We start from the raw sequence: 19,369 nt of genomic DNA, 5'->3' as shown, positions 1-19,369 counted from the left end.
CTATTCTTAATATGAAATATTAATGAAAGGTAATTTTAAGAGTGAATAAAGTATTAAGAGTGTTGAGGTATAATGACAAATCACAGCCATTAGCCTGGTGAGTATTGTTTGAAAACCATGGAATCTGTTTCCTAAGGAGTGTACAGAGTAATGTTTTCTTTCCCAAAACATGGCTTCCTTGCTAAACTGCCGAGAAAGATAGGGCCAGATGGCACAGTTCTCATTTTTCTGTTATACCTCCTGACCCAGCAATATACTTTCTCCCACCTCTCCTTATAGAAATTACTTTTGTTCATTGCAGGAGCAGTCTTTACCCTGGGAATTGACCTAGTCACTGTGCCCGAATCAGAATACTGACACACTGACTGTGATCATCTTCTTGCTTTACTTTGCCTGACTTTGCCCCTTGTTTGGTGGTTTATGAGCTCACAGATGCTGGACCAGAATTCAGTACATAAAATAAAGACATTCTGTTTGACAAGGCCAAACCTAAATTGCTGCAGCAGGACATTAAAGCCTGAAGCAGTGCCTTAAAAAGGAACTAGTGCCATCTAACCCACACCAAAAGTCAACTTGGTTTCAAAATGAAGATCTTTAGAAATGCTACATGCCATAGTACGTTCTCAGCCTTTTTTTTTTTCTGTCACTACAGGAATACTAAAACCGAATGAGAATGACAGATAATACAGGAAGACGTATTTAATGATCAGTTCTGCTGTTTTATTTCATGCTCAGTTGATGGGAGAAAAGAATATTTTCATCCAGCTATTAAAATGAATGAATTTAAAGATATGAATATAATCACCCAGAAAAATGGCACTAACAAAATAGTTTTTAAAGTGAGGAGGATAGATTTCTTTGTAATTATTGTGTTCACTGACTATTATTCATTTTTAAATAATGATGGATTCTAAGCTCGGGTACACCACCATGAGGGTGATTCCATCCCTTAGGAGCTAATATTTGAAGAGGTTGAGCTGTTTAGTAAATTGCTTCTTTCTTAATGTTTCTTTTTGTTACTGTTTCTGTTTTTTAGACCCACTATGAAAACGGGGAATATATCATCAGGCAAGGTGCAAGAGGGGACACCTTCTTTATCATCAGCAAAGGAAAGGTAAGCCCTGGTAGCATGAGAGGGAGATGCACAAGGGGGGCCTGGGGTTCATCAGCTACCTGTGGAGGAGCACGTGTGCAGGGTGTTGAGCTGTTTGAGGTTTCTTTCTTTTCTGAAACTGATAAAGAAATATTTGAGAATGTATCTCCTGAAAATGTGGAAGAAGAAAGAAAAAGTATAACTTTGAAGACCAGCGAACAGCCTTTGTTCTAGAGTATAATAATCATGATGCTAGATGCCACTGGTATGTCTGCATAAATGGAAAATTTTCCATAATAATTAAAAAAGAGAAGACTAAGGTTGCTTAAAAAAAAATCTTTAACAGGAAAAAAGAATCCATCCAGTCATTAGGAGCAGTAATATTGTAATAATTAAATATCTGGACTTTCAAATCAGATGGCCCAAGTTTGAATCCAGCTATGAAACTTCCTAGTTTTAGTACTCCCTAGGCGAGTTATTTAACTCTCTGAGGCCAATCAGGAAGTAAATATATTCATGTTTCATTGTATCTTCATACATAAATATTTAATGGATACTAAGAAATTATTAGAAGTGGTTAAGTATAGGGGAAGGGGTAAATATAGGGTAGACAGGGACATAAATAAAAAATCATAATTTATTCCTTACATATTTTTAAAAAGTTTAATATTATAAATAATAACTTTAAAAAACCAGAATATGAAATTGAGAGAATTGGAAAATGAAGACATGTAGATTAATACTTTAATATTATATTGCTAAAAATACCTTAAATTCCTTTCAACAGTAAAGTCTTAATCATTTTTGCATTTAAGTGTCATTTCACTATGTGCAATGTATTTGAACTTATTTTGCTTTACAGTAAGTGATCCTTAAAAAGAAGTTATACGTACTAAGTAAAGTAAAACACGGGGAAGGAAATGCAGGTACAAGGGGATTTATATGGCAGTTTTCACTTTTATAATTATCACTTTAAAAAAATAAGTAAATTTAGTTCTTCTAATTTAACAAATATGACTGACTTTATGGCTCATGTAAAATAGGCAAGAGAGATTAACAGAGCCACAGTGAACAGGATATGTTGAAAGATTATAGATTTTGTTGGGTCACATTTTAGAGAATTCTCTTTGGACTAATTGTGAATTTTAAATGTGCATATGTCAATGTTTACACTGGTGGCATATCCCACTAAAGGGAAGAAAATAATATTTTTACTTTTTCATACCTATTCTTTTGACTGATATCAGAAAACCTGGGATAGAAATAGAAGTCAAGGGACTGGCTTCCTAAAAAGCAACATGAAATGACATCTGACGAGTTATGGGTAAAATTATACCTTGTATTTTCCAATGTTAGAGGATAAGAAATGTTAAGATTTTGAGGTTTATATATAATTTGTTAGAGCTTACCATTTATTGCTTTGTTCTTAATATCAATGGAAGAATCAGGGAAAACTGAAAATTCTAATAGATGTAAATTATTTGATTGGTCACAGGGGGGCTTTTTGCCCTGGCAATCCTAGATTTATTTTTTTATATTATATTGCTAATTCTTTGCTCTCATGGAATGATATGTTTATCGATTAAGATGAATTTCTGACAGGCTTTTGTGGCTACCAAACTACTGAAAATTCCAGCACTGCCTGAAAAGTTGTGGTTTGTAACCAGTTTCAGCTGAACACAGGAGCATTAGTGGTGCTATTTTATGAGTTTTGTAATATGTATACATAGAAATAGCATGGATATTACACCAGAGGAACTGATTCCCTTGGCAGTATTTCAGACCACTGTAGGAATTCTGGGAGAGAAGTAGTAAGAATATATTGGAATTTTTTGACACATCCAAGATTTTTTTTTTAAACCAGGCATAGATTTTTCCTAACCTTCTTTTTCAGGTCATACAACTTAGCTGCCATGATTCTTAATTATACTAATTATATAATAATCTATGATTGATTTAGTATGTTAATTATATGAATTCTAATATTAATGTATTGGAGTTACTATATAAGTTTTAAGAAGCAGAAGGTGAACACACTTAAGTCCCAATAGGAAGGAATAGAAAATGATAAGAGAATGAGAGTAGGTTCAGGTGAGCAGGCAAATAAGTTGTAGAATTGAAATTTTCTAAAATTATGTGTGTTGTTTTAGGTGTACAGATGTCACCTTGTTTTCATGTACATTTAAGAATTTATAAAGGATACTCTGACAAAGATATTTTCTTTGTTACCACCAACCTGGCTTTTCCTTAGAAAATGTGAGACACAGACACACAACAGGGGCTGTACAACTACAGATGGATTTCCCCTTGTTCAAGTTCATTTATTTAAGAGTAAAACAGTTTTTATTTTTCTATAAAGCACATTCACACAAAGAGAAAAGCATTATAAAATAAACTTGGAAATATTTGTTTTTTCCCCATTAAACCTATACAAACTGATTTTTCTAAAACTTGGACAGAATGCTTCAGTGATGTCTAGAGTACCTAGTTCTGCCTCAGGTAGAAGCTGAGTTAGTTCTTTATACTTTAATCAGTCCATTCCAATTGCCTGGAAGCCTGACTTGTTCCCCCCAATAGTGAACCATAAAGCACTCAAGGATTCATAATTAAGCATGAAAAAGATCTCTGATAAAACTTGATGCCTATGTCCCTCTAGTTGTGTTGCATCAAAAAAAAAAATGTCTCCATAAATAAGTGGAACCAAAATTGAACAGGATTGGTTGACAAAATTTCAGAGTTTCAGTAATAATTCAAAAGCATTTTGATTTTCTGATTCTATTTAACTTATCTTGTATGCTACATTTTGATTTTCTGATTCTAGTTAACTTATCTTGTATGCTACCATTAGAAAAAAATATTTCAAAAATTCTTGTTCATTAAATGCCACTTAAAACCACATGGCTTTGCTTAGAATTCACAAGGGCTTAAGCATGTTGGTTAAACAAATGGGCTTAACACAATATTCAGTGTTGCTGAATATGGGAAGTATGCTCTTATGGAAATTTTGTTTGTGTGTGACATTATATATATATATATATATATATATATATAATATCAGAGTGAAACATGAATCATTTCATTTCAAGAACGAACATGCACATTATCCCCACTTCTGTTCACTGTGTAACTAAACACCCCAACCATTGCAGTAAGTCAAGAAAAAGATGTTTGGAAATGAAGAAATAAACAGTAATTATTTACAGGTAGTGTGATTTTAGTTTGAGTTTTTTATGTAGACAGATAAATTATTAAAATTAATATAAGCTTAGCTGGATCAGCATTGTTCAGTACTTTTTCCTCTGTTGATGGAACTATTCTATATCTTCACAACCTAACATGGTAGCCATGAGTCTCAAGTCACTAAATTAAAATTAACTAAATTAAATTAAACAAAATATTCAGCTTCTTAGTAGCCACATCCTGTCAGAATGGCTATTATCAAAATGTCTACAAATAACAAATGCTCACAAGGAGACAAGGGAACCCTTGTACACTGTTGATTGGAGTATAAATTGGTGCAACCACTGTGGAAAACAGTATGGAGGTTCAAAAAACTAAAAATAGAACTACCGTATGAAAGCAATTCTACTCCTGGGTATATATCCGAAAAAAACCAAAACATTAATTCACAAAGATATATGCACCCCAATGTTCATAGCAGAATTACTTATAATTGCCGAGACATGTAAACAACCTAAGTGTTCATCAACAGATGAATGGATAAAGAAGATGTATTGTGTGTGTATATATATATTTATGTACACACACACACACACACACACACACACACAATGGAATACTACTCAGCCATAAAAAGAATTAAATTTTGCCATAAGTCAGACAGAGAAAGATAAATACTGTATGATATCATATGTGGAATCTAAAAAATACAACAAGCTAGTGAATGTAACAAAAAAGAAGCAGACTCACAGATATAGAGAACAAGCTAGTAGTTACAAGTCAGGGGTGGGCAATGTAGGGGAGGGGGAGTAGGAGGTACAAACCATTGGGTGTAAGATAGGCTGAAGGATGTATTGTACAACACAGGGAATATAGCCAGTATTTTGTAATAACTGTAAATGGAAAGTAACCTTTAAAAATTGTATAAGAAATTTTTAAATGATAAAGAAAAAAGGACACTAGAATGAAGAGCAAAGACAAAAATGGCTAAAACATTTGAAAGGAAGAAGAATATATTGGTGAGAATTACTTCAGTAGATATAAAGATTTATTATAAGGTAAAGAAGAAAATGTCTTAATTCTACTAAGAACTAGATAAATATATCAGAATAAGAGAATAGTGAGCTCAAATAAAGGTCCAAGATCTATGGGAACTTGAGTTAGGAGAGCATGGGCAATACATATTCCAAAACAATTAGTTATCCATAGGGAGATATATGAACTTGGATCCTGACCTCACACTGTACAAATAAGGTCAATTCCAGACCTAAATGCAAAAGAAAAAATTAGAAAAAAAATCAAAAGACAATTAGGAGAATACTTCTGTCATGTTGGGATACGAAAAATTTTATTAAATGAGAATTTTAAAGTACAAACAATAAGCGATAATGTGGTTACATATGATTACATTGAAATTAATAGCTTTGGCAAGACATCATAAATACAGTGAAAAGCTAAACTACCGTCTTATGAATCAATAAAAAAATGACAATTAATTCAATAGAAAAATAGGCAAAAAAGTCACAAAAAAGAAATACAACTGACCCATAAAATAATATGAAAAATACCCTACTTTTATTAATAATCAGAGAAATGCCATATGATATTGACTTTTTGGCAAAAAATCAAAGTCTGACAATATCAAGTGTTGATGACAATATAGTATAATATGAACTTTCATCCACCGATGGTAGAAATATAACTTGGTGTGACATCTTTGTACCAAGACTGAGTCAATACCTAGTAAAATTGAAGATGCGTATACTTTATAACCTTGGTTTTTATTTGTAAGTTTTGATCCTAGTGAAACACCCATGGACACCACAAAACATGCAAAAATGTTCATAAGTAATGTTAATAGCACAACAGACTAGTATATAACAACAATAAACCTGGAGGAAGCCCACATTTACATATAGAGAAGAATCAATGAACTATATAATATTCATATAATGGCATATTATACAAACAGGAAATGAACTACAGCTACATATATTAACATGGATGAATTGGATAAATCTCAAATACAATGCTGATCAAAAGAAACAAGTTGAAGGATATGTGTGGTATGATATTATTTATATAAAGTTTAAAACCAGGAAAATATATGGTATTTATGCATGGAATGAGGTGCATGTGAGTGCATGTACACACACTCATTAAAGTAGAAGTACCAGAAAGAGAAGCACGAACATAAGATTCACCAGAGATGTTTGGGGGGACAGAAGTGGACACATGGTGAGAGAGATTCTAATTCATTCCTGTGTTGCACAAAAGGTTCAGTTGTCAAACCAGACTCAGGGGAGTCATAGGTCTGAGCCACCCTGAATTTAAGTAATGACTAAAGGAATGCAGGCAAACGTCAAGCTCAGAAAAATATTCTTTCCCTGTACATGCCCCAAACTATCAGATACAGCTCCTAAAAGTGTTTTTCTACATTAGGGAACATTTGTGGTTTTTTTTTTTTTTTTTTTTTTGGAATAACAGGGCAATTTTTGAGCAATGTGTGTAGAACATTGTTTGAAAAGGGAGATGCTTTGATTTGGAAACTCCTCATTTTTATAATCTATTACACAGGTAGGAAAATGCTCACCTGACAACCCTATTCTCCAGCTGGGTCTGCCCCACAAATCTCTGATTTCCATGTTTCTTTACAACAAACATCGCTTTGTTTATAAAACCTGTTGAATCTGTACTAAAACATTTTATTTGTTTTTGAATTATTTTTGGTTAAACATGTTGGTTGAGCACACTGATATTGTTTATTGAAGATTTTGGTTTTAAAGATTAATTTTATGTGTCCCATTTAAAATACCTAATTTCTATTTTGATTCTTAATTTAAAAAATTATGTATATATATATAATTTTAAAAATAGTTCCAAATCTTGAAATTACAATACCATGCATATATTTTATAGAAAAATTAATATATAGACAAGTAAAAGGATTATAAAAATAAACACCTTCTCTTTTATTTACCTGGAACTAAAAGTAGTTAAAGTTCTAAATAGCATTTTATGTCAACAAGAGCAATGGTAGTGATTTGGGATAACTGCAATCAAATGCATGGAATTTCTGAAGTAGGAAGTGAGAGAAATGGAACAAAGGGGAAAATAAGGAAAAAAGAACCAACTTTGGGGGGCACTCAGAATTAAGAGGATGCTTTTCATTGACGTTCTCATTTAATTCACACATAGAGCACAAGTACATCCATATGAGATAGCCCGCCCATTTTTCAGGCAAGGTGGTGGGGTAATGGGTTCAAATAGACTAAATATTACCTTTAAGGCTCCATAGCTAGTTCCCTTCCACAGCATTGTGGATCATAAAGTACTTTATGGTGTAGGTGAAAAGACTATGTATACAGGTCAAGGTTAGAGAAGCTATATCTGTATATATAACTTTTTCTACCTTGAATTTTCTTTTTTAGAATTAAAGATGCAAATGTCCATGACTGGTGTCTGTGCATATTTAGAATGATTCATTATATATATAAAGAAAAACTGTGGAAACTACAACTTTAAAGGAGAACTTTTATTCTTGCTCTTTGAGCTGCTTGTTTTTTCACATATATGAACTATAGGAGATAGATTTTTCCTCATATTTATCATATAAGCAGAATGTGATTTATTCCATAGGTGACCCGTTTTTTGTGTCTCTTACTGCATTTCAGTAACATATTTTTTAAGAACATTTCAAAACCCACCCAAATTTCTCCATGGCTTACGTAAATCTGCCATTTTGAGTTTATAATCTTTTTTGTTACCCAAATGGCAAATGTACAGTTATTTGTATCCCTATATCTAATTTGAATTAATGAGCTTAACTTATAGTTAAGTTAATCATTGACTTTTTTTCATCAGCCAGGAGGACTGACAGAAGTAATTTTGTTGAGTTGTCTCATTGTGCAGATAAGAAAACTGAGGTTCAGAAATGAAACAGTGTATCAGTGTTTGTCAAAGGTTGGTCTGTAGAACATTTGCATCTAAATCACCCACATTAATCTTTTGAAATGCAGGTTTCCAAAACCCATTCAATCAAAACCTCAGGAATAAGAGTTAAGTAACCTTTATTTTAAACAAGACTGCACTCCCCCTCTCCCCACCACACACACACACACACACACACACACACACACACACACACACACAGTTTGAGAACCACTGGGCTAGTATATTTCCATTCACATCTGTGAAAGCCTCATCAGTATGCATATGAGTACCTCTCTTATATAGCTCAGTGGTTAAGTGTTAAAAACTGCATTTCCATGCTTTTGAAACACCATGTGGAGGAGTAATCAAATGGGTCAGTGGAGAGTAATAATTGAATTCCCTCCACCTTGCATAGACCTTTTTAATACTTATAAAAATTCTGGTCTTTGACATCCAGTCTCTAAATTCAGAAACCTGAAGCATAGTATTTTAAAATGTGTTTAAGTGTCTGGCATTGTCTCAAGAAATTAGTTTTTCTATTTCATTACATTTTCCAGGTAGGTGAATTTTAACTATTTAAACTTTTTAAAGGACACGTAGCCAGTATTATATTTGTAGAACTTTAGGGGGAAGTGAATTAACACAAAGGTACAATTTACTACATTTATGTCTTCATTCAACAAATACATTATTACTTGCTTTCAATGGACTATCACCCAACTCCCAAGTCCTATATGGGCGGAGATATCTTGTTAGTAATGAAGCTCTTCTGTTCATGCAGTTTACTACTCTTTATTGAGTACTTACTATAAATTACAGAGAATATCAAAGAAATGCCCATTTCTTTGAAGAGCATACTATTCATTATGGTAAAATAAAGACACATATGTAATTTATATATCTTCAAAAAAAGAACTCCTGCTGAATGAAACATATGGATCATGAGGACAGTAGTCAGGTAGAGACCTGCAGGAAGTCTTCATGGAAATGTGACTGGCCTTTGAATGAAGGCTGGCTTCTTCTTGGCAAAGAGATAGGCATGTCCTAGTGAAACTGGGATGTACATGTAGAGAGGTGTATAGAAAGATGTTAAGTGAAGCCAAAGAATGGAGACAGTATAAACGTCCATCTGCAAGGAAATTGATAAATATAGGATGAAAGAAGACACTAAAACATTAAAATGAAAACTAGATTTATATATAATAGCATGGAATAAATAAAATAATGATAAGAGAAAAAATGTAAGTCACAGAATAATTCATACTGTATTATGCTATTCATATATTTTTAAAACACATGCATATAAACACACAAAAAAAGACTGGAGGAACACTACTAAATCCATCATAGTGATTGCCTCATAGAAAGTTGGAAGTGGGAATAGAGTTGAAGATTTGAGTGAAATTCAAATTTCTGAATAATTTATTATTCCTTGACAACAACTTGAAAGCATAACAAAATACATGGAGATTACTTCTTGGGGTGCATGTGAAGTTGCGATATTATTCTTTGTCCCCTTTAGTGGTAATGTACTTTTTCTCTTCATGAAAATAAGTTTAAAAAAAAAAAGAAAGAAGAAATGGAACGAACATCATTAATCAGTGTTTATTTGATCATCCAGTGTGTATGCCGTGGATACAGGCTTTCATTGTTTCTCTTTCTAGGTAAATGTCACTCGTGAAGACTCGCCAAGTGAAGACCCAGTCTTTCTTAGAACCTTAGGAAAAGGAGATTGGTTTGGAGAGAAAGCCTTGCAGGGGTAAGTCGATCACACGTTACAAAGATTTTGGTTGAATGCTACATAAATTTGTCTTACATATTGAGCTTCTAGCACAGTAGGGCGTTTAGTGCTTATTCTACCGTCCGACACAGACCCTTGACGATCAATTTTATTTATTTCCAGCCGGACTTAGAACCTATTTGGGTAGGCTATGGAATTGAGCGGTTAACATCTGTAATCAATCATTTTATATAATTTTATATCAATAGGAAAAATTCTCCTTAATTATAATCTCTACAAAGACTCTAAAAGAGAGGGAGAAGTCTCTCCTAAGCTTATTTTGTACGACAGTTTTACTCGGAATCATAGGAGGATGATTGGCTGAGAATTTTGACGTCTCCAAACCTGATTGTACAAACAATATATCAAAAGGCAATGAAGCCTTTCTGGGATTCACCTCTGGGTGGTGGTTTTCATCACTAGCTGCGGTAGTGGAGGTGGAAGATGAGGTGCAGGTGAAGGTAAATCACATCCAGCTTCGCTGTGGATGAGCTCAAAAGGCATTTTACATACCATTTGTACTTTAATCTTTCTGTCTTGATTATTATATATGTAGAGGATTCTGGAGAATAATATCACCTGATTTCATTGGTCCAAGATTAGATGCCTCTGTGGAAAATGTCATTTCCAGCAGAGCCAAAGAACCAGAAACATTTCAGTCATTTCTGATTGAGATCACAAGTGGAACACCAGAAAATAAAACATAATTGAGAATTGACAGATTTTCTTTTGTAGCTTATTGTCAGTGAATTTTGGTGCTAACTAAAGAAAGGTTTAGAGTGAAAACACCTTCCCAGAATGTGTCCCAGGAAGTGAACTTGGGGATATGGTTTACAGAAAAGTTACTAAAGTTTGCTCTGATATCAAAATTTAAGTTAATGGTATTGCATCTAGATTGAATTCATTCTAGCATATGGTTATTCTTGTGAACTGTCTGGCACCAAATCTCTCTTTTGTACATATTCAGTCCTCTTCACTGGCCTTCTCTTCACCCCACCCTCACCATTTTCCATCATACCTACCCCCCAACCTCCCTCCATCCCTCTTTCTCAAGCCCTTTATGCTTATCTTCTCACCACTCAACCTGGCTTTATCAGCCTACTCTATGTGTGCCCTCTTAAACATCACCAGGGATTTGCTACTTACATCATAGAATTGTCTTTCTTTTCTGTCTTCATTTAACATCACTGCTCAGCCATAGTTTTACACTGTGACCACCCCTTCCTTCTTTAGAATCCCCATCCTTTGAGACCCTTGCAATTATTAGCCAATTGTTAGCACTTTTTAGAATTTCTTATTTCATTTCCTAAAATTCATCATTGTTTTGTCCTCAGCTCTATCACATACATCTTGGTACACATCCAGATCTATGACTGCCTATTATCTTGATGCAAAGAAATCCCAAATACTTATACGCTGATTTGAGCTCAGTATCTGGCACTTTTGAAATCAACGTGTATTTGTTGAATGAACGAATGAGTGAGTGAACAAATGAAGCTCCCTGATGATCCCCAATCTTGCAGTCCTTTCTGCAATTGATCACTTTCATGACTTGAGTTAGTTTGATGGTGCATAAGGGCTTATGAACTCACCTGACTAAAGGGGGCAGGCTGGTAATGTATTGGGTTGGCCAGAATGTTCAGGTTTTTCCATAACGTTACAGAAAAACCCAAAAGAACTTCTTGGCCAACCCAATGTCAATGAGTAAAAATAAGGTGAGTAAAACTGGTGGCAAACTAGAAAGACTTATACAATTAAGCACATCAATTACTGAGCTCCAGCTCATTGCTATGCTGTTGTTTTTTTTTTTTTTTAAGAAACACAGAAAAAACTGGGTTCTGAAAAAGATATGTGATTTTGTAACTTGATTTAAAAAAAAAAAGCTCTGCTGGAAAACACTTCTGCACACGATTTTACCTGTGAGCTGCCATTTTGTGATTTATATCAATAGATGTGCCTCTTTAAAACTCTGTAACTAGATTCCAACAAAGGAAGCCTGTTAGTTTTAGCCTTGTTATTTGCTTGTTTTGATTATTTTTTGACATTTTAATGTTTTGCTGTTCTAGTCACTAACCTGTTTTTCACTGTGTGTCTCTGTGTTCTTTTTTTGATCTTTTCTTTGAATTTCAATGTTTCACACAAGAAATTCTGACTTTTCACAAATCAGATTGATTTGTTTCACTTGTTTCCCTACAAATAACTTAAAAATGTATGTAGCTTTAGGATATAAAGTCTTTTGAGCAACCATGTATATCCTTGTGAGTAATAGCTATGCTTCCTTGGACCTTACGATTTTTATCCTTGGAAGACAAATTTTATAGTCAGCATTCTCTGTGTGGACATAACACGGCATTTCAGATTGTTGTTTTCTCACAAATAAAATTTATATGTACTGGGAATTTTTGTTTTGTTTTCCTGAGGATGTTCAGCAGATCATTAAAATATTGACAGATTGATAATATTGAAATCAATCCTTGACCATTCTTTTTAAATTTGAGGATGCGTAATACTAGTATTGATTAAACACACACAGTATATAATTGAATGACAGAGCTGAAATGTGACCTCAGTAACCAAACTCCAGAACTCCACTATGTAGTTCTGCCTCTAGAATTAACAAGATTCATTTCCTTGTTGGAAGGAGATGGTAGTCATAAATCTAACTATCCTATAATCTACATTATTAACATTCACTAACCAATAGCAGCATCTCATTACTAGAAAAATTTGGTTTATTTATTGCTTTCACTTTTTTTGGTTGACATGAAACGAATTATTCAGTATTGTTGGCTTAAACATTCTTTTTTTGCTGTGATAATGGTTTTCCCACACCAGAGAGAGGGCAAAATGTTTTACTCTTTTCAGAAGTACTCCTTTATATACAGGAAAACTAAAGTTGTGTTTAGGGAATTTACTTCAGGTTTAATCCAATAATTCATGAGTCAATCCATCTACACTCTAACATACCATTTCTTCAAGAGCTCTACCTGACTTGACACCATGTAGGATTCATATTGGCATCAGATAATGTCAAATTCTAAGCCAAATACACACCTCGCATCTGTAGTAATGGGAAATATATAAGCCCAAGATGAACCTGAGAGAGATGGGATTGAGCTCCCACTTGCTCCCTCCCCCTTCCCCTAATGTTTGAGTCTTTAGCACAGCATATGGTTAAGAGTTCCAGCACAGAAGTCAGACTGCCTAGGTTGGGATCTACTCTGTAATTTACAGATTATGAGCCCCTGAGAGGCTCTCCTTTGATCTGAATGGAGATGATGATTGTACCTAACTTTTTGGGCTGTTGTGAGGAATAATCAAGGGGATACTTACAAAGCATTCAGGTGAGTACCTAGAATTTAGATTAGTGCTCAAAAACGTTAGCTGCTATCATCACCACCACCATCATGTTTATTTTTATTTATCATCATCATCATCCCCATTCCCAAGACTGTTCTGCTACTTATTGACTACAGTTTAGAGCACCTGGTATAATTGACATAGCATTAAATTTTGAATTATCCACTCACTAAGCCAGCCAGTTAATCTCTCTGGGTCTGTTACTGAATTTGTAAACTGACCCAGTTGAAGTAGATGATCTCTAAGTTTCCTTAGGTCACGTGCCAAATGCAGCCCTGGGCCACCCTGTTGAATGGTGGCATTTGATAGCAGACCTCTGTCAGCAGGGCCCCTCCCTCCAGGAATTATGCCAGCTGTTGTCTATCATTCTGAATACCTTGGCCACATGTTAGGCCCTTCCTTGTTAATGCAAAAATGAATAAGCCAAGTCAGTTTAACAGAGTTTGGTATTAGAAGTCTATATTTCCATAGTTTCTCCTCTCATGGACTGTGATCTGGGCAAGTTAATTAACATTTTTTAACCTGTTTATTTTTTTTAATTAGTAAAATGATAGCACATAAAATCATATAACAAATACTGGATACAACATTTTAATATGTTGCAATATTGAATCTTATTAATACTCATTTATTTATTTGGAAATGAAATATTATAGATACAATTCAAGCCTCTTTTTTATCCTCCCCAAGTACTTTCTGTCCCTCCCACTATCACCATCCTGTCCCTGTACCATAAAGATAGGAAAGAAAGAGTTCAGATCTCAGTTGCAAGGCTTGGGTTTCTGTTTCTCTCAGGAAAAACCTCTGTGATGCTTACCTGGGACAATATAGAGAGTTATTTCTAAAGCTTGTGTTTTGTGTGAAGAAATACTCTAGGACTTATAAACGGCTCCGTCCCAGCTGCTTTTTTTTTTTTAACATCTTTTTTTGAGTATAACTGCTTTACAGTGGTGTGTTAGTTTCTGCTTTATAACAAAGTGAATCAGCTATACATATATGTATAGGGGACACAATTCAATCCCCTCCCTCTTGCATCTCCCTCCCTCCCACCCTCCCTATCCCACCCCTCTAGGTGGGCACAAAGCACCTAGCTGATCTCCCTGTGCTATGCGGCTGCTTCCCACTAGCTATCTGTTTTACATTTGGTAGTATATATAAGTCCATGCCACTGTCTCACTTCGTCCCAGCTTGCCCTTCCCCCTCCCCGTCCCCTCAAGTCCATTCTCTACGTCTGTGTCTTTACTCCTGTCCTGCCCCTACGTTAAAAAAAGAAAAAAAAAAAAAGGTTCTGAAGAACCTAGGGACAGGCCAGCTGCTGTCTTGATAGGGTCATAGCAGGACTTCTTCACCCACCCTTCATGAGCTCTCCTGCCAAGCTCCAGCTCATTTCTCTAACCTTAGGACTCCTCTCTATTTCCTGCACCTGAGACTTTTAGGGTTTTTCTTCTTTAGTTTCTTTGTCTTTTGTAGTGAGGATTATAATTAATATGGTTTTAGTGAAGATTATTCTTAGGATTATAATGGATTATCTATGTAAAATGTAACAGAATGTCTAGTGGGATTTTTTTCCCTGTTGTCCTGGATTTGTGGCTAAGGTCCAAAGCCCAAAATCTGTCAGTACTTAGGGCCAGCTTCTTTTTACACAACTGACCGGGAAGAGCTAGAATTGCTTTATTAGTATCCCTCCTTCATCCATAAGATGGGACAAGTAGGGACATCTGAGGTTGGCCTGTTGAGGAGAGCAGTGTTCTCAAAAGTAGTAGTTCCCTCAATTCTCTGGTCTCAGCTTGCTTCCTTGCTGAGGATTTACAGATAAACAGGAAATTAAAATAAAGTGTGCTAAATGATATTATGGGAGAATCATGAAGTGTCATAGCATCATTATTCTATCTATATGTCGTCCCAAAACTTTTTCCTGAATTCCAGACCCAGTTTCCTGTGAGGCAAGTCCACTTAGACATCACTTAGTTACTTCAAATGGCACTAAGACAAAGCTAAATTTATTTTTCTCTCTACCCCCAGCCAAGTGTCTTCCTTTCAAGTGATCCCTATGGCACTAAATGTTTCTCAAACCAGACATTTGGAAATTATCTGAGTCTTTTCTTTCCTAAAATTCCCTAATCGCTGATAATTAATCCTATGGATTCTACCTTCTAAATAACTCTCAGCATCGCCTATGTCTTGCCATTCTCACTGCCACTGTTCTGATTAGTTCTGATTAATGCTCTGCCTTCTGGATTTCGCTGTTGGTCCTTCTAATTGGTCATTCTGTGTCCAGTCTTGCTCACCTCTCACCCATTCCACACACTATGATAAGTTCACGGTATTAGTTTCTAGGTGGCCATGATAAATTATCACAAACTGAGTGTCTTAAAACAACAGAAATTATTGTTAAATAACTCTGCAGACTAGAAGTTCAAACTCAGGGTGTCACCGTGGCCATGTGTCCTCTGAAAGCTCTAGGGAAGAATCTGTCCTATGTCTCTCTCCTGGCTTCTGGAGGCTGCCAGCAATCCTTGATAGGTTTGGCTGGTAGCTTCATCATTCCAATTTCTGTCTCCTTCTTCACATGACTGTCTCCCCTCTGTTTGTGTGTCTGTATCAAAATCTCTCTCTCCTTGTAAGGATGCCAGTCATTGCATTTAGGGCCTACCCTATTCCAGGATAACATCATCTTAACTCAATTATGTCTGGAAAGACCTATTTCCAAATAAGGTCACATTCACGGGTCTGGGGGCTTAGGATGTTGACATAGCTTTTGAGGGGACACAATTCAATCCATAACTGTCTCTGAAACAACCAGCCTCAGATCATTTTCCTTCTCAAAGGCTGTCTGTGGCACTCCTTGTTGTGAGATCTGTTCCCATATTACTACTGCAGTCTCATCACCCATGTGCCTGCTTCGTGATCTATATTCTAGTCATACTAAGATAGTTTTTATGTCATCATAATCCCGTTGAGGTATTTTGCTATTAGGCATTTGCCATTTGAATCATCTTTTATGATTACAGTTCCTCCTGGCATGGATGAATAACTAAACTCGCAACAAGCCCCAACTGCGATGTAAGAACCTGGGAGTCCAGCACAGCACAGAACCCAAATGTGTAGGCATGTAGAAGCTGACCTGTTGTTCTGTAGGCACTTATGATATGGACATATTCTCTCCTCTCTTAACATAAAGATGTCCAGGCTACAATGCCTAATTGAGCTCTGATGTCAAGGAACTCATCAGAAGATTTATGGAAATCATATCTTTGTTTTGAAGAAGCTATATTGCATACAAAATATAATTATACATCCCCCCCCCCCCACATATTCACAACTCCCTCCTACACACACATCCTAAATTACAGATAGTAGTATGAGAACACCTCTGGCCTAACCTACACACACACACACACACACACACACACACACACACACACACAATGAATTTAATTTAATCAACAAAATTTGAGCACATACTCTCTGGACTTCTCCAAAGAATACCTTTACCTGGAATGTAAAGTTAGCTGTAGAAAACAATTTTTGTTGTTGTTTGAATTTACTTGATAATCTTGTTAATGTTTTAGTGTGCACTGTAGACTCAGATATATCACTAGAAGTTGATTTAGCTTTTATAATTGTCAGTAACTGATCAGTAACCCAAGACACATTAGTTTTAAATACATTAGGAAATTGGTTGTCTTTAAAAAAAATCTGTTAAATGCAAGAGGAGTTATAAGAGAGGACTTCTCTTCTGAAGGAAGGCTTTGGGCCTGCTTACCTGAATGATTGTTTATATAAAAGGGATCAGATTTTTGTAGATGGTTGGGGAACATCACAGAGTCTTAGTATTTTTCCATAAAATATTTTCTTTATCCCTGCTGTCTTAAATACAAGATCATTTCAGTGGCGGAAATTGAGCTACTTACAAAACAATTCAGTTCCTCATTGTTATTCTCCAACATGTCATTCAGACAGATAATTTCCTTCAGGTGCCGTAAGATAAGAAAAGGTAATGTAAATTTGAAAATCTCTTCAAAAACAGATATAAAAATATTTCATTTGAAGCTAATTTCCTTGTTAATGAACTTGGCTAGTATTTTGTGTCTGTCATTTTTATTCTTTCTAAGTCTAAATGATTGCTTCTTAATTTTTCCTTCATACAGTATAGAAGAAAAATTACTTGCTATTAAGTATACTTTGGACAGGCAACAAAGATTTTAATTAGATTCATTGTCATTACACTAATCACTTGTGATGAGTGAAAAAAATGTTTTAAAACCATCTGAATATCCAAAAATTATCTTTGAAGGTAACATTTACTTAATGTATTCTGATTGAGACTGTATCCACATGAAACAAGCATTTCCAGCTGTATTTGGCTTCACATTGTTCTCATTCCTCATTCATACAATGAAATGGGAGTGGGAGATCTTTCGGAAAATATGCTATGTGATAGTTGTCTCACCCCATGTTCCAGGACATTTCAAGTAGTATTTAAGGGGCTTCAAGTTCACCACCCCTTCCCAGGGCCATGTTCAAATATGTCAATAAATAATCATATAGGTATCCATAATTTAATCAAGCAACAAACAATCAAAAATTGAAAAAGTACCATTTATAATAGCTTTAAAATTATGAAGTAATTGGAGATAAATTTGACAAAAGATAAATAAAACCTGTATACTGAAAGCTATAAAACATTTCCAAGAGAAATTTTGAGATATACTCTATTTGTTACAACATTTTCATGCATCATAAGACTCAATATTGTTCTCCTCAATTGATTTATACATCCAGTGAAATCCCAGTCAAAATCCCAGCAAGCTTTTTTGTAGAAATTGATTTTAAAATTCATATGGAAACTTAAGGGACCTAGAGTAGTCAAAAGAATTTTGAAAAGAAGAAATTTAAAAGATTAAACCTACTAGACCTTGAGACTTATTTTAAAGCCACAATACTTAAGGCAGTGTGGTATTGATGTCAACATAGGCAAACGGATCTGAGGAACAGAATAAAGAGTTCCAAAATCAACCACACATATATTGCTGGCTTAGTCAGCTTGGGCTGCCATAACAAAATATCATACAGTGGGTGGCTTCAACAACAGAAGCTTATTTTCTCACAGTTGTGGAGGTTGGAAGTCTGAGATCAGGGTGCCTACATGGTTGGGTTCTGGTGAGGACTCACTTCATGGCTTGCATATGGCTGCTTTCTTGCTGTGTGCTCACATGGCCATTCCTCAGCATGAGCACATGGAGAGAGAGAGTGCAAGCTTTCTGGTGTCACTTCTTATAAGGGCACTAATTCCATCATAAGGGCCCCACCCTTATGGCCCCATCTAAACCTAGTTATCTCCCAAAGGCTCCATCCCACACTTATGACCCCATCTAAACCTAGGTATCTCCCAAAGGCTCCATCTCTAAATACCATCATACTGGGGAGTAGGGCTGCATCATACGCATCGGTGGTAGTGGGGCACACAGTTCAGTCCATAGCATTTGTCAATTGATTCTCAACGGCAGTTCAAAGACAGTTCAGTTCACCATTTTCCATAAATGGTGCTGAAACAACTAAACATCCATTAATTTTTTTTTTTAAACTTGGATCTATACCTTGCATGATATACAAAAATTAACTTAAAATTTATCATAGACCTCAATGTGAAACCATAAGTATAAAATCTTTAGGAAAAAAATATAGGAGATAAATTTTGTGAACTTTGGTTAGGCAAAGAATATATATGTGTATATATATATATATGTATATATATGTATACACACACACACATATGTACACATACACACACACTACCTAAATGTAATCCATAAAAGAAAAAAATATACTTCATTAAAATTATAAAATTCTGTTCTTTCAAAAACACTATCAGGAGTATGAAAATAAAATATGTTTTCTTCACAGACTGAGAGAAAATATTTGCAAATCACATATACAAAAAAGGCTTAATTGCAGACTATATAAAGAAATCTCAAATCTCAATAATTAGGAAACAACCCAATTTTTAAATAGGCAAACGA

At 35.0% G+C, this 19,369-nt stretch overlaps 1 protein-coding gene across 2 annotated transcripts in view; it reads left to right on the top strand.

Annotated features, from left to right (window-relative positions):
- Nucleotides 1-19,369, top strand: part of PRKG1 (protein kinase cGMP-dependent 1) — a 1,186,942-nt gene that overhangs the window by 983,300 nt on the left and 184,273 nt on the right. For both annotated transcript variants that reach the window (XM_004285352.3, XM_004285351.3), the window contains exons 6-7: nucleotides 1,037-1,114; nucleotides 9,871-9,965. In XM_004285352.3, coding sequence (XP_004285400.1) covers nucleotides 1,037-1,114; nucleotides 9,871-9,965 — 173 coding nt within the window. The remainder of the gene's footprint in view (nucleotides 1-1,036; nucleotides 1,115-9,870; nucleotides 9,966-19,369) is intronic.

Source organism: Orcinus orca, chromosome 14 (assembly GCF_937001465.1).
Source record: "Orcinus orca chromosome 14, mOrcOrc1.1, whole genome shotgun sequence".
In the NCBI taxonomy this organism is placed as follows: Eukaryota; Metazoa; Chordata; class Mammalia; order Artiodactyla; family Delphinidae; genus Orcinus; species Orcinus orca.
Note: the sequence above shows the minus strand (reverse complement) of the source record. Positions and strands in the feature narration are given on the sequence as shown.